The 16,542-nt window shown below is 40.8% G+C and overlaps 2 protein-coding genes across 3 annotated transcripts in view; one reads left to right on the top strand and one right to left on the bottom strand.

Annotated features, from left to right (window-relative positions):
* Window positions 1–457: 457 nt before the first annotated feature.
* Window positions 458–4,334, bottom strand: dio1 (iodothyronine deiodinase 1). The gene is made up of 4 exons (XM_018667354.2): window positions 3,865–4,334; window positions 3,635–3,778; window positions 2,940–3,139; window positions 458–2,508 (listed from the first exon to the last, which is right to left on the bottom strand). The coding sequence occupies exons 1-4, from the start codon at window positions 4,256–4,258 to the stop codon at window positions 2,443–2,445; spliced, it is 804 nt and encodes a 267-aa protein (XP_018522870.1). The 5' UTR covers window positions 4,259–4,334; the 3' UTR covers window positions 458–2,442.
* A 924-nt stretch (window positions 4,335–5,258) lies between these two features.
* LOC108877345 (zinc finger protein GLIS1) overlaps window positions 5,259–16,542 on the top strand; it is a 72,392-nt gene continuing 61,108 nt past the window's right edge. The window contains exons 1-3 of one of the 2 annotated variants that reach the window (XM_051077526.1): window positions 5,259–5,528; window positions 6,515–8,058; window positions 8,244–8,553. In XM_051077526.1, coding sequence (XP_050933483.1) covers window positions 8,292–8,553 — 262 coding nt within the window. In that variant the 5' untranslated portion in view covers window positions 5,259–5,528; window positions 6,515–8,058; window positions 8,244–8,291. Of the gene's footprint in view, window positions 5,529–6,514; window positions 8,059–8,080; window positions 8,554–16,542 lie in introns of those variants that run through there. The other variant, XM_018667347.2, reaches the window with a different exon arrangement.

The raw sequence follows: 16,542 nt of genomic DNA, 5'->3' as shown, positions 1-16,542 counted from the left end.
ATGGCTTCACATTGCCCTCTGGTGGGCTTCAGCGGACTAGGTCAGAGCTCGACACAACATTTACACTCTGTGAATACACTGTACATCCAGGCTTTGGCTTTACTTTACAGATTCATATGTGAATCTTGACAAAAGTACATGTTTGGGAGGATCTGACTGTGTTCTGGTTCCTGTCTAACAATAGGAAACGAGGCTGAGCTGCTGCTGGCTGGTCTCCACAGGATGTGGCCTGGCTGGGTGGGAGCCAAACCTCCTCTTCCAACTTCAGATCCACACAGTTAATGTTATGAAAGCGACACAAAACGGCTTTGTTCGCTAGCATATCCATGTAGTTTCTGTCACAGGATCCTTTTGTGTTGTTTATATATTGACGTATGACTATTTCTTTTTTTTCCCCAGGAGGCTTTATGTACTTTTCCAGTCAGTTTGATAGAAATCAGACAAGTCAAGGCACACATTTGCGTCAATGCTGCTCTTTTATTGCTTGGATTATGAAAAATATTATAGGGGAACAGATTAAAATGAATCCAAATACATGAGCAGGTTATTGGGGTAGTGTTAATGTTGGGCAGAAGTAGCAAAAACTTAAAGACAAGAGGAAAGCCAATAAAAGTGATTAGGAAAATACTGTCAGACAGTTAAGATAACAAGATAAGATAATCCTTTATTAGTCCCACAATGGAGAAATTTAGTTTAATTTAGTTTTCAGTTGGGAGTCTAATTATTCCTCTTCTTCTGGGAAATTTAAGTCTCCGACTCTTGCATAATCAAAATAGTTCCAAGCCATTTTGTGTTCATTCACCACTTACTCAGACTTTCATCAATCAAACATTGACCCCGAAAAGCCACAAAACTCACATTTGATTTAACTGTTACGTAATGCTATGTAAGAAGTAAAACAACAGAGCAGCTCCTCCAAACATCTTATATAATCTAAACCAAAATCAACCCATGTGTAAAGATAAGACAGTTAGGTATTAACACACAACAGGGCTCAGATGCAGCACTCCACAGGTCACATGGATGTATGTGTGCGCGCTGAACTCGTTGAACTTGCGTAACCCACATACGGTACAGTATGTTTACCATTTATCGCATTCAGACCAGACAGCAAACAACAGATAGAGCCTTGTGCAGTGCAAGACTGGTGTGTGTGTCAACATTAAAGTCCTGCAGCAGTTTTCTCTGAGGAACCATGATGTTAAAAAAAAAAAAAAAAAAAAAAAAAATTGAAGACCTCCTCAGCTTTGCAGACAATCCTTGTTCTGTCTTTAATGGGTCGTGGGGTGGGGGGTGGTGGGGTGATGATGAGTCATGCTGACTCACAGAAGCGACAGTACAACTACAGATGTGGCAAACAATAGCATGCACACAGTTCTGGTGCCTCTCATTTTAATAATTTACTGTGAGAGCAATAACTTGGATCATCATCACTGGATGAACTGAACTGAATGTGATGTGATGCCTATTCAACTATACTGCCTTACAGTAGAAGACAGAGTGAGAACTGATAATTTGCTACTGATAAAAACATATGTTATCTGTTGAGTATAAATTGAGGACTTTATGCAGGAGTCTCCCTAGGTTTTTTTGTACTATTCTATAACTCAAACATATGTTAATGAAACTGCAATTAAACAGCAATTCTGGTAAAGTAATTGTTGTAGAGAGAGCTTATTATACATTAAATGTGTCTGATAACAAATGCTCCAACATCATTCAGAGAAAGCCTACTTTTAAGTCATTTTTCATCAAATTACAGCCACTTCAAGTTTGCACTGTAATCATCATGTAAAAAAGCAGCCTCCTGTTGAATTACCTTAGATCATTTAATGTATAGACAACAGTCAACCTTAGCGTAAGAGAACTGGAAAACAAGTGCTTTCACTGACTTATATCAGGATTTTGTCTTTAAACTTTAACAAAACTTTAGAATTAAGACAACTTGAAAAAACACACACACACACACACACAAATACATGGACACGCACAACATCTCCTGTACGCTATGTAACACCTCAAACACAAACTCTGAGTGGACTGTCTCTCTCTGTGTTTCGTTTCATCTGGCTACAGAGGCCAACGGTTTAATCTGTAGTCGTCACTGAGAAACAATGAGAGGAGAGTTCAAGCTCTGAGGTTGACAGGTGAGATCAGCTTTTGAGGTACAGGAGAGCCTGTAGGCAATATTAGTGCAAGTTTGGAGGGATTCCAATATTTCTACTCATGCACTGGTTGATGTAAGAGATGCCTGAGAGCAGCTATAGAACTACATGTAGGTGTGGCAGTGTACTTGTTGTCTGAAGAAAAACAAGAGTATACATGGTGTCACGTTACATCAGGAATATATGCTGGTTAAAATGTTAACACCCACCCATCCTGTACTGAACACAGAGATCCTCCTCCATATAAGACATGCCTTGTCTTGAATTAACAATCTTCTTATTTCATCTTCTCCAGAAATGAACGAACCTCAAACGGACTGTAGCCCCAAGGCCCCATCCCTCCCTAGAGAACACAGAGGAGGGGTGTTAATGATACAAAACAAGAGGCATTTTAATTTAAATACCAATTTTGTTATAATCAGAGGGAAAATGCTGACATAGGACATCACGTCATGTCTTTGACCTTTAATAGCTTGGAATTCTACATTGGTGGAATGTCTAACACGAGCTGGGCACCATGCCAGGGATTTTAGTGTCGAGACGGTTTCTTGTAGAGCTCCTCTGCACGCTATCGCGTGAGGAAACATAGCGCAGGGACCTTTGTGCATACAATGCTGCAATGACTCCTAATCACACTTTTGCATGAGAAGAGCAGTGTGTGTGGAGTGACACAGATTTCCTCTGTCGGTTGTACTGTAAACTCACTGGTCAGGGTTACGTAAAAATGAACAGCTCAGGAATTTGTCTTGATGTCACTGGTGAAACAGATCTCACCTTATACACGACTTTCCCAGCCTGCAGCACATAAAGCCTCTCAGGCAGAGCACCATACTTTATGGCGGTGACATTATTCATTTCGTCCACAACCACTGGACACAGGGGCTCCTTTTGAACCAGGATCTGTGCTGCAGAGAGTCTCTCCTCCAGGGTGCGGTGCTGGTTGATGTCAATGTTGTTGGTGAAGGCCCAACCATCTGAGACGGAGATAAAGAATGTGATTTCACTGGAAAGAGATAAAGTGTATGACTACTCTGGAATGAGGCTGAAAGCATCAAAACATCAAGGCTAAGGAGCATGAAATAAACCCGTTTTACTGGCTGTTGCATAAGTATTACAGCATCAAGAGTTAAGATGAACACAGCCCAGACTATTTTAATGTTACTGACCTATTACACATTTCAGGGACTGTTTTTACAGTGTATTTTTTTCAGATGAATGACTAAACATCAGAACATTTTAGTAAACTATCAAAAAAGACTTCCTGAAAGCTTTTACGGTTTTAACTCATCTTAGCAAGTGCATGTAATCTGGCAGAAATAATAATAATAAAAACTTAAACTGCTTTCTAAACTAAACTTTTTCTTTCCTGACCTTTTCTTTTTTTTTTTTTTTTTGAAGATTTTTGAAGCATTCTCATCCATCAATAAATGCCATGATGGTAATGACTTCACCTGGCGACTTTCACTCACCTGTTGAGTGTGCCTCGGCGATGTAGATCACAAGAAAGTCAGCTATATCGCTGAAGTCCTTGACGAGTTGCTTGAACTCGTCAAGTTTGAACATAAACGGGGGTCAGGTGCAGCTCCCAAAATTCAGCACCAGCGGTCTGTTGTCTGCCGAGAAAATAAAAGCTCAAAATTTAGGATCAAGAGACACGACGGGACCAAAGCATGAAGAGCGTGAAATCTCCACATCTCACCTTTCAAGTACTTGCATACACTTGTTTTCTCTCCGTTCATGGTGACCACAGGTGAGTCCGGAGCTTCTCCTCCTTCAAAAGCCTCTTGTCCGAGAGACAGCCACATGTGCTGTGATGCGATTTTGACGAAGTTGAATGATTTAAACGTCAGACCCCAATCTTCATACTTAAAGTTAGGATTCAGGGTCATGGTTGTCTTTTCACCTATGCTGAGGATTTGCTTTTTGGTGAGGCTTGGTGAAATAGAATGCATAATCCTGAGTACGACATTGAGTGAGACCATGTAGCAAAACATGCATGCTGTCGAAAAATAGACCATCAGTTTTTGCAGAAACATCCTTCCTCCTTGGCGATGAAGTCCCGTTTTCACGGCGTCTCTTGCAGAAACTGTCATCTATTTGTTAAACATGTCGGTTACCGCCCACTCGGCTCATGTTTGATAACAGCTGCCTTCAAGGCCTCTTTCAAGTGTCGTACTTTCTACATGACAGAGCGAGCGGTGACAGTGTTCCGTTTCCTTAAAATGCCTCCTCAATCCTTCCCTACGTCCTCCTTTCCTTTGCTGTAAAGACCTGACATATACTCGGTTCTGTACTGCTGGAGACCGCTTTATGAGGAAACAATCATATACAACGTAGTATAGAGACACGGAACCATATCAGTTTTCCTGATAAAAGTGAAAATGGTATTTATGATAAGCTCCAGTTGTTGCTCAAACAGAGTCTCTCAGATAGCGTTTCCTATGCAAATCTGGGGGGAAATGTATTTTTTACCCTGTTAAACCGCAGTGTGTTGCATCTTCAAATACTTTGTCATCTCATAGATGTTTACTGTCTACACGAAATGAATAATTGTTTTCCTGGGGTAAACCCAATAAATTAAACCAATATTTCAACAGATTCAGAATCAGCTTCTCACCAGAAAATGTATGGTGTAGAATGCATGTATGTATGTAAATGTATGTAATGTAAACATATGGAGAATCCCTCGATATGTTTCAACTCACCTTTACCATAACCCAACTTTAGCCTTAATTAACACGCATTGTTTGAACAAAAAAAAACTTACCACTATACTTAAAGTATTGTCAGAATCGTTGATCCATCTGGATGGAGAAAAAATTATCCACTTAATACTTTTTTTTTTTCTTTCTTTTTTTTTAAAATCCCATTTCCCAAGTTTCCCCTCTTCGAAACAAAGATGGCCGCCTGCCTGACTACCTAGGCTCGGAAACAGGGGTCAGGCCATAAAGAAACAGGCAGGCTGGAAATCTTTTTTTCTTCTTTTATCATTCAATACACGGAATACTTTTTCATAGAAATTGTTAAAACAGTCTTTAATGATTCTGGGAACATCTCCAGAATAGCGACATGTGTTTTACACGTCTTTGTGGGTTTTTCAAACATCGCTGGTTAGCTTTCTTCCGGAGAAACCGATGGCTAAGTGAAGCTGACTGGTGGGAGTCAGCGTTACGTACCACACGCGACGCGGCAGTTATTGGCGGCTAATTCCGACAGAAGCGACGGCTGACTGCAATGGCTAGCTACTGTTTTAGCAAACAGCCACTTACTTACCACACTTACCCTCATTTAGGAGACACAGAGCGGCATGGGCGTCTCACTGCATGCGGTGCAGTGAGTCGCCTCTCTCACTGCATGCTGGATGTAAGTCTAATTTAAGTTTCATGGTGTGAAACATGTTAAAGAACCCTTCAGCTTGGTAGCTAGTTAGCTAGATAGGTCAAATGTCCCTTCACCAGTCATTGAACTTAGCTCTCTACCTCTTTGCTTTGCATCTGCCTTCTCGTAAATTAGTAAATGATGAAATGAAAAAATCTGGCACACATATCCTATGACTAATTAAAATATGTGTGCATTTTCATGTGGAGTTTTTTTTTTTTTTTTTTTTTTTTTTAACATGATTTACTACAGGGCTCTGCCTCAGTATAAATCTGATAATGCTACTGATGGGGAATATGCACAGCTAAAGCAGAATATCAACTGAAATAACAACTTCAAGCAGCTGGATTATTTAGTGTCCTGTGTTGTAGAGGAATTAAGAATTACCTCAAAGCTGTCGACACAGTAAACCTGAGCGGTGGATTGGTTGTCTCTGTGCTTCTAGGCAAAATGCGCTGTAGTTGTTGGGCACTTGTGCACTCTAATGTACAGAGAATGAGAAGAATCGGTGGGAGTCTACATCTCATCTTTCACCCAGGGCCTAAAGTACAATCATTTGGCCATATTCTGTATCTCCTCCAAGTTATATTCAACCAGATAGGTGACAAGTAGGGAGAGGAAAACATGCAAGAAAAGTGTATTGGGACAAAGACTAAGAGTTCCAGTGATACACAGGAAATTATAAAACAACTCAAAACTTGAGTCCGTCACAAGTTATTTAATGGCTTCTGCATTCTATAAATTTCTTAAACTTTTTACATATTTGATAGACAAACCCTCTTGCATGTATTAGGTCACAATTGTTGCCTGAGAATGAAGGCCTTGTTTTATTAAACCAGTCTTAATTTTAGGCATTATGGAATAAAAGTTATTCAGGCCTGGTCAGAAACTTAAATATAATATTAAAGTATTATCACCATTAACCAACAGACTAACGTGCATTGTCTTTCATTGTCTTTCTCTGTTTTTAGGCTGCTGAAGGGCATATCTCCAGAACCCTGGTTCGTTGATCTGAATTGATCATATTTCCAACAGCACGTAAAGGCAGCATCACATCCAGTTATTCCAGTCACGCATTTCCGCGACCATACAACCACATCTCCGACGGAACCGACAGAAAAAAGGCGGTCACAGCCCACCACACCCTTTCTACGACATCTATACACTTTCACCCAGCGGGCTGATACATCTGCAATGTGCATAATTTACCCTAGAGTGCTGTCACTCACTGTGTCAACTGTGACCCAGTTAGGATTTTCCCTTTCTCTAAAAAGCCACTAGATGGCGCTGCAGAATAGCATTTCCAAAATAAAAATGCTGCAACACGTCTCTCAACACTGGATCAACATGGTAGGAAAGAACAATTTAACGCAGGGATCATAGACGTTAAGAAAACGTGTAATGTTATTATTTTAACTCATTTATTTGATAAACGTCCACATTTTCCGCAGGTAATACAATAGTTTAATATGTTACCAAGGGATTAATTTAAAATCCATCTTTACAAGATTTCTGTGTGATTATTTTTTTATCATCATCAATTGGCATTTTATTTCTTCTCCTTACAGATATATTTGAATAATCACGTCAAACTTAATGAACCACGATCCAAGATCCAAATAAAAATCCAAATTCTAATGAATGACTCGGCATTTACTTACTACTATAAAGTAACTAAGTTCCCTTCACGTGTTCAAGTCAGATTTGTAGAAGGGATTGGTGGAAAGATATGAAAATATTCTAAATGAAGCTTATCTTTGCTTTTTTTCCCTGAAGTGACCTGTATACCGTCAAATCATCATGATGGACATTATCCAATGCATCATTACTGAGTCCTGGCTGCAAAGGCTGCATTGCCTAGAGATCGCAGTATATTTATATGAAAGTGTGCCGCACATATTTCCACAATTATTAACATTTTATTCCCAAAGCTACAGCAGGATGCATCATAAAACATTGAGTTTGAGCGTTGTTTAATTACATTGCACTGTAGTTGTATACTAATATCTAGATCATACCGCAACACGGTTTGAGACAAAGCACAGCATGGTCCAGTTATCAACGTGAAACCGCACCGTGGACTTACAGTTTGGGCAACACCGTCGCTCAGTGAACCGTTGTACATTTTAACATCCAGCTTTTGAATGATTGGTACATTACATGACACCCGACACGGTAGGTGCATTACGGCTGAGACGTGTGGGATTTCGTAAACTTTACATCCAAGCTCAGATTTATTCCCAACACAGCCTCTTGATCAAACTTTTATCCTCCCACAGAAACACGGACGCAGTCTTCATTGGTGCTCCTGAATCCTGCAGAGCAGTGGAGCTATCGGGTGTCAATCTCAGTGGGGGAGAGAGCGAGAGAGAGAGAGACATGGGATGCTGATGACTGACCCTCACTGAGAGGATGCTATCGATCACGCTGGCAAATGCTCTCCCCTCCAGTTTGATGAACATGCTGATGTGCGCAATTAGACTCTTCTCTTCTCCTCATAGGCTTGTCGGCCAAGGTAGGTGTTACCATATCCCTGAAGTTTAATCGTTTTGTCCGCTGAGTTGATTCTTCCTGTTCAAATGAATGCATCTTTGGCAGCGTCTAAAGCACGAACTTAACGTGGAAAAGCCAACCGGCTCGTCTCCGCGCCGTTTATACAGTTTGGCGTAATTTCTGTATGTTTTCTTTTCATGAGCGCAGGTAATGTGAGCAGCGGCTGCAGCACTGCATGGGAAAGCCGAGTCATCAATGCAGAACTCCTCAGCGCTGTTCGGGATGGTCAGCCACTGTCAGACCCCAACTTTCGCGGACTTTGTGTACGGCGGCAAGGCGGACATCTGCGCGCGACGAACCGGGAACGGTGGTTTTGGATCTCAGATTTGCCGGAGCCCCCATGACGCCCCGACTCACATGAACTGCGCCAGCCCGAAGCGATTCAGCGCGTCCGAGCAGAAAGCGCATCTGTCAGCCAAAACTCCACGGTCGTGCTTCCCTCTCCCACCAATGCAAGGTAGGCCCTCTAAGTCCTTATGTGAGTTTTTAATTGATGCTGTCGAGGTGAATGGAGGTTACAAAGTTGATCAACAGAGATAATTATAATAACATTTAATTTAGTCATTTTATTGCCTTCATTAAAACAAACAATGAGGGTAACATTACAAACTCAGTCAAACGGCAGCTGTTTCAGACTTCCCAGTTTGACCAATTAGCAGTTTTTCTACGTTATTTGGGCTTGATAAAAGCCATCATCTAAAATAATCCTGCTTCCATATGTTCTCCTCCACAGCATCCTTTGATGTAGCTGCACTGTGTATTTGTGTTGTGAGCCCTGTTTGCAGTTGTGGATTATGGTCTGTTAATTAAACCCAGAACTCACTTGGATCCTTGGCAAATTCATAAATAACACCATAATCAAAGTGTCTACTGCACATGAAGGCCATGTGAAGTGATGTGCAGTATGTGGAGCAACTGCCAAGCAAGCGTGCGTTTCCTATGGATCTTAACAAGGCATGGCAGAGTGTAGTTCATGGAAGGATTAGTGTGATGTTGACCCATGTAGCTGAATGTGGGAAAAATGTGGCAACTTGTAGCTTTTGACAGCTTGAAACAAAACCTGAATGAATGAATGAATTGGAGAAATATTTTTTCTCAAATTTTGTTGTTCATTTTAGAAAAATGCTAAGGTTAAATTTTAAGTCTATGTGTTCTAATTCATTTTAAATCTTCTTGAACACCTCTCAAAAAAATAAAATAAACTTTGACATGGGCTCATCAGTGAAAGTGAAAATTTTACAACAACAATTACATAGATGAAATGAGCACTGTCATACAAATAGCATTCAGAATGGAAACTGGGCTTTCAGTCTCCGTGGAAGCCTGCTCCATCCTGTTTAGACAGAGTGTTGTTGTGAGAGGGCGGAGGTAATTACAGCCCCATCCTAAATTATGATTAGACGGAACAGACTTTTATATTAGCAATCATCCTTGCAGCAAGAAGAGGATCAACGGATTTGATTATTGTTTCTTCTTGCTAAACACAAACCATATGTCTGCTGAATGTGTCTCAGCATTTATGAGTTCTCTTGGAGCACAGTTGTGCCCTCAGCCCTCCATCCCCAGCATCCCGTACCAGAATGAATCGTCTCATTGTCTTTGCTAATGCTTTTGAACTCGCTTCCCGTAAATTGTGGGAATGCAAGATGTGTTATGTGTTTGTGGATTATGTCGTGCCGATTAACACTGAAGCAGACACATACATGTCCATTTGTTTCGCTCTGACTTGGGGAGGCAGCAGTTGAGTGATATTTTAATAATTTCAATATCTTGTGGATTTATGAATTAAAATGGTTTTCAGCCCTTTCTGGAGGACTAAAAACATAACCCACATCAAAACATGTTTCACGATTTTGCAGTAATTCATTTTCACATTTTCTTGCAGTTATATTTGAATAACAAAAAGTTATTGGTTTAACTTACACTCCTAATGTTGCAATGTCTGGTCTATATGAATATGTGCTGTATTCCAGGCATTTTTATGTTGCTTTACAGCCTCGTTTGGTGAGCGTTGAGTAAGAAAGTGATCTCAGTACTCATCAGTCTTTTGTATCATGCCTCATTTCAGGCTGATCGTATTACACACTCCCATTTGGGGACAGAGCTGGAGTTTAAACTGCATTCTCAACCATTACTTTAGATTTATACTGAAAAGAATCTCTGAACAAACACAGACTGTAATATTTATCCTGATGGAAGTGAGACAGTGGGGAGAAGAACTTACCTCAGACGGGAGATTCCTGGCTTCTAACATGTACCCTGAGATTGCAAAATGTGAACTATTACTCAGTGATTAAAGTGATAAAATACAGTGCATTGGTGATGTTTCATCTAATACTCAGTTTAGTATTTTTTTTTCAAGAAGCCGTACTGTAGCAGTGACACATGTAGTATGACACATATGTACTCGGTATTGCTTTGCTACTTTTCTGATTACCTCAAAAATGCAAGTCAAAGCTGCATTATTTTTTATTTCATTTTTATTTAATAAGTAATTAAAGAAAAGTCTGTGCATATGTGTGTGTTTGAATAAAGCAGTAAATAGGTGAGAGAGAGACAGATTCAGGACCATAAGTAACAAAGTTAGCGAGTGAGTTACAGAGTGTAAGAGTTGATGTGCCGTCGTGCGGTGGGGCTCTCCATCTTTTTTGTTATGGTTGATACCGACTGGGATTTCCTAAATACAGAAATGACCCATAACAACATTTATTCAAAACTCTTAGCTGTGTCTATTCCATTGCATTTTAAAAACTGCTCCCAGCTTGAATTCAGGGGAAATTGTTCCTTATTTTTCTTCAAGTTGAATGAAGCACAAATCACAGCGACTCATGTCACACCTGGTGCGTGGGTTTGGAAACCATGTATATTGCTCTGTGTGAGTGGAACAGCAGCTGGTCATCCTAACACTGCAAGTCTATAAATGTGCTATAAATATTAGTGCCCACCAGCAAAGAAAATATTTAGCTTGCAAAGAAAAACACTTGACCCCTCTTGAAAAAGAATACCAGGTTTGAATGGAGTGTGTACTCTAGCATCATTTGATACCTTACTAAAGTTTCTCCTGGCTGGGACGATGCTGCTGAGTATGTGAGCCTGTTTGAGGAAAATGTTTGAGTTAGAGGAGTGTGCTGGAGCCCTACTCTCCCTCTCAGATAAATGCAGAGGCCTGTCTGTTGATTCAGCCTGTAAAGAGAGATGAGTAATGGACTTTTGGGTTTGACCATTGTCAGAACTTTTTACATTTCTTTGGCTACTCCCTGTCGTCTTTGGCTAACGCACATCATCGCGTGGCACGTTTTCTCTACATTCAACCTTTATATACATGCAGCACACACACCTGTATGCAAGGACACAAAGCTGACACCAGCCATTTCTAATACACGCAGACACTGTGCCAGCACATACACCATGCACACATGCCACACACTGACATACTCAAACACATATTTATACACACACACTTTTTTTGTGGTGAAGTGGCATTGGCTCCAGTGTTGAATTCCCTCAAACTGACTTAGTTTCCTGTGTTTTCCTGCAGCAGCATTTGTAGACGTCAGCCTGTGGGGTGATAATCTGACTGTTATGAGAAACAACCGGCCATTACAGCCCAGTTTTAGCCTCTGCTGTGTCAAACACTTAATGACAGCTTCTCAGTAGCCTGTGAATAGTACCATTTGTGAGTGCACAAAACACATTAAGTGCTTCTGGTGAAGTCAGTTATTCTAATCAAACTATGTGGTTTATTTATTTATTTATTTTTATAGACAGAAGAATGGGCACTTAGCATTAATTTTGTATGTTAGACAGAAGAAAAGCTGCATGGGGTTAGATTTATTGTCACTTTAAAAGCCCAGGAATATTTCTCTTCATAAATATTCTGATAGAGAAGAGTAATTGACATACCAAATGCTCTAAATGTTCTGAAACTATACATATTATTCTCATCATCAACATCCCAATAAATCCACTAAAAATATTACGTTAAGCCTAACCTACTAAGGGAACTGGTGTTCACATTTAAATGTCAGTGTTCCAGTGCCTTTTTTGGATTGTTTCCTCTAAATAAATCTTAAGATTTGTGTCACGTAAAATGTTTACACAGCTATAATTCTGGGAAAATGTTTGGTTCAGCTGTTTCATGGGGTATTGAATTTCTTAAATTGCCTTGGATGTCAGGCTTATAATTGCTCTAAGTTTGGCTTTGATGGGTGCACAGATCATATTGTTTATTTATCTTGGATTTCAGTAATCTTTCTGGTTTTGACTTGTGTCATTGTGCCATTATTATACCAACTTTGCTGAATCAGGAGTGTGACAGTAGTCTATATAAATCAAAGAGCTTCTTTAGTGGTGGCTAAATGGTTCAGTGGTCTTGCTGCATATTATTGTAAAGACCAAAGAGATGGTACTAGATCCTAAATATGCATCCAAAACAGATGGATGGGTCATCAGTGGGAAATGATTGAGCAGGTGACCTGAATCAGTCAGGGTTTCATCTTCATATGCAGATTGAGGCTGTGTTCAATAAATAAGTGCATTATAATCATTTTTCTTCTACGGGGTGACCGCTAAAATCAGTAATTCGCTATGGTGTCATTGGCTGGTTTGGCAATCACACTGTGAAATTAAAATTTCAAGCTGAGAATTTGATGAGAGGAGCAGAGAAAATTAAAGGTCTTTTGCCTCCAATATTTTTACAGGAAACATTTGAAAGGAGAAACTGTTAAGCAAGCTAATATGGCTGACCCTAACCATTTCCTTTATGAAGATTTTTGAGCTTCTGCCATTCTGTGGAGGCTTACATCAAGTATAAAAAAACAGGTGACTGATCTTTAATATTGTATCCAAATGAGATATTGAATTGGCTTAAAGTGCACATTGCATTTTTGATAATTTATTTTATATTATCATATTTACATGTTCATATACTGTGTGCAGTACTGTGTTGTGGAGGTATAGGTGTGTGTGTGTGTGTGTATTAACCCAAACCCAACCAAACCCAAATTTTTGCTCATTTATGAAAAATGTCAAATATTTTATTTTCAATTATACTCTTACAAAGCTGAAAATCAGTTTTATATTGTCAAGTCATAAGATCCACAAGCAACAAAGATTGTTGGTTTTGTGCCACTCTTACGTTTACATTAAGCCAATAAATTGGATTATAACAATGTAATAATTCCTGTCTTATTCCTTGTCAGAAAGACACAGAATCTCTGTGGATCTCTTCTCTGCTGAAAAGAGAAAAAGACTACTTGTGTATCAAAATATCCATTTTCTGAGTGCAGCTGAAGCTTTACAGAGTAACTGAGGATCTCAACGTCACTGTTGGTCATTATGCCAAAAGGTTGTAGCAGCGAGGCCAGGTTATGGCAGCTCTCCCTCCCAGATGTTGCGAAAGACTGATCAACCCTCAGAGAAAACATCTTGCTGTCACTGCAGCTAAAAGAGATATGACCTTTTATTGAACTTGTGGTTCACTTAGTTTCTCTGCCGAGGTTGACCAAGAACATTTTTACAACCAGATACTGAAAAGGTTTTTGGTCGTACGTGTCAATTTGTACCCAGCTGTACTTTACATGGAATGTGTCAACAAGAATTTGGTAACAAACAGCCAGAGATCCTCTCTCTCTGCATTCGTTCTTCTAAATCATGTGGACCTACACATGTGGGCATGTTTATTCATTTACACAGTAGTACAGTAATAGTAGCATTCTTTTCACAAGGTTTCTCACCAGTCAGTACATTCCCATGAGCCAGAGTACGAGCCTCAGCCCACGTCTTTTGCGTCTCGTATGAGCTCAGCAGTGAGTTATGGGCAAATGCGGAGGGTGCTGCCTGGGAAGGGTGTTTCAGGGTGTAATGTTTGCAGCATGTTCCATTGATTCATAAAGCCAAGGCCCGGTGATGATTCTGCAGCGGTATTCCCGTAAACCTCTGTCTGGCTGAGAAGTGGAGGAGAGAATGGTGGGTAATGGGATGAGAGCGCTTCCTGAGTCACAGCCACTAGAGAGGGAGAGTGAGAGAACACCCCTGGTCTGGCATCTGCTTGGCTGAATCACCTCAATCAAACTTGGCCGGGAATACACATGACGTGTGTGGAAACAGGAGATAAGTGGCAGAGGAAGAGACGAGTGTTGCATCAACTTGAGTGTGGTTGGATTCAAAGAGAGAGAGAGAGAGAGAGATTAATGGGAGGTTGTGACTGTTTTTGCTCGTGTGTCCTTTGAAGTAGTCCTCTGAAATTGCAAAATGAACATGAGAATTTGAGCACTGCAGTCTCTCTGCTGTCCTTTTCCCTCTCCATAGTCCGTGTCAGTCAGGTCAAATGTTCTCATTCTTATGTGACCAGTGTGGTATGACTATGGCATCTCGCTTTAACCAAAGGCATTCTGACTTTCATACTGCCAATGAATCCAAACAGTCACACAGCAAAAATATGATCTGGTTTGAGTAAGTGTCGAAATATCTCTGGAATACCAGAAGAAATCTGCTCTGGGCCTCGGTTTAATCAAGAAAAAGCTGCGGAGTTGGCTCAGATTTGTCATCATAAAAATGTATTTTTAGAACCAAACCTTGCCTTGAGAAGTACTCACAGTTTCACGCGCTACACTTTCACTGATGAGGGGATTAAGCTGCCAGGTCTTGTGAATTAGACCAGATTTGTTTTACCTTTTAACTATTTGTAGGAAAGATAAAGAGACTTCTCTCCTCCTCTTTGATTCTTTTTCGCCTGGACAGGCATGCCTCAGCTGACCACACGTCTATAGAGTGCATTACTCACGCATTTTCAGACAGCAGCAACTCCTCTCGCAGACCTCTCCGTGTATGACTTAGCACACGGGTGGGTTTTTGATTTACATCTCAGCTGTGCCACTTGCTGTTCTTGGCTCGACGCTGCTGTGTTTCATCAAAGAAAAATCCGCTCCACTCTGACTGTGGCAGTTAAGACAGCCGTCCGCCGCTGCGCTGCCTCTGCCAGAGCGGGGCCGAGAGCTGATGGGGCCCTCACAGCTGTCAGCTGGAGAGTGAGAGAGAGAGAGAGACAGAAAAAAAAGAGAAAGAGAGAGATGTGGCCATAAGGATTAGGGCTTTGCTAACCCTCGTAAACAAGCATCAAGAACACAGATTGTATGAGCGTGAAAGGGCAGCTTTGGTCATCTGAGTCAATCATGACGAGGCTGCCGTTTCATCTTTCCCATAGAGAGTACGGCACTATCAGCACTTTATCTCATTTTGACTATGATCAAGATGTGAGTAACATTCACAACACGTAATAGTTGCTAAGTGTGCATAAGAGCTTTGTAAACAGATCACCATTTAAAACTGCTACAGCTACAGTTTCAAATGCTCGGACGCTCAGACTCAAACTTAAGTAGCGTCTGAAATGGCCCTTTTTACAAGGCTGGTCATGTTGGAGATTAATCAGCCAGCCAGTCAAACATTGGCTTCAACTGACTGGTCAAAAACAAATGGGCAAACATGATGCGAGCCGAGGCTGTTTTAATGCCTTCATTAGAGCGGAGGAGAAAGCAGCCAAAAAGATTGAGTTTTATCCTCTCTCCTGTTCTCTCTCCATCTCTGCCAGGAAGCTTCCATGGGGCAGTGCCCAGTCAGCTCACCGCACCATTGGCTGGCGCTGCCCCAGAGGACTATGAAAGACATTATAAAGTCTAATAGTGCAGTTTATATACTTTATTAGTGCTTGTTAATAGAAGCCCAGCGTTCTGGAAGAATTACTTATTCTCTAGTCATGTGCAATGCAATCCAGCCTCTGTGCTGTATTAACCTGCTTACCAGGACTAATAAGTACACAAAGGAACGATAGAATGAAGGTTGCTTAGAGAAAACCACTTTACTCCTGCTTGCCTGTGAGTGATGTGAGTTGACATCAATCACAAGCCCCGAGCGTGACAACTTGTGTGTCTGTACTCTGATGATGTGGACTCGGGATACTCATATGTGCATTATGTTTTGGCAGATACAGATCTGTACGCATTATTGTCCTCGATAGAGAGCCAAGTTTCATCACACAATATCCAATGAGTTACTCTTTTAAAGAGATATTTTAAAGCACTGGCAAGCAAATCTCAGAGTCAAAATTTATTATAGCTCATGTGTATGGCTTGAAGTCAAGACCTCTGAGGTTTTGTCAGTGCAGAGAGTGATATCATCCTGTTCCTCAAGTGTCAGCACACAGGCAGCGTTGAAAGCACAGGTGGACTGGTGTTTTGTCAAAATGTTTCTTTCTTAGTAGCAAACTCTGGATAGCACAATGCTGCATGATGGGAGGAAGTGGGGGATTTTGGGAAAGTGATGCTGGTGCCCTGTTCAGGTTAATGCTTGTAACTCTAAGTTGCAGGGAGCTGGGAGCTAGGCCAGGCCGACTCTAGATGTTAATAAAGTTTAGAGGCTCCATGCCAGCACTGTGATCTGTAATGCTTAG

The sequence above is a fragment of the Lates calcarifer genome, linkage group LG17, assembly GCF_001640805.2.
Source record: "Lates calcarifer isolate ASB-BC8 linkage group LG17, TLL_Latcal_v3, whole genome shotgun sequence".
Classification (NCBI taxonomy): Eukaryota; Metazoa; Chordata; class Actinopteri; family Centropomidae; genus Lates; species Lates calcarifer.
Note: the sequence above shows the minus strand (reverse complement) of the source record. Positions and strands in the feature narration are given on the sequence as shown.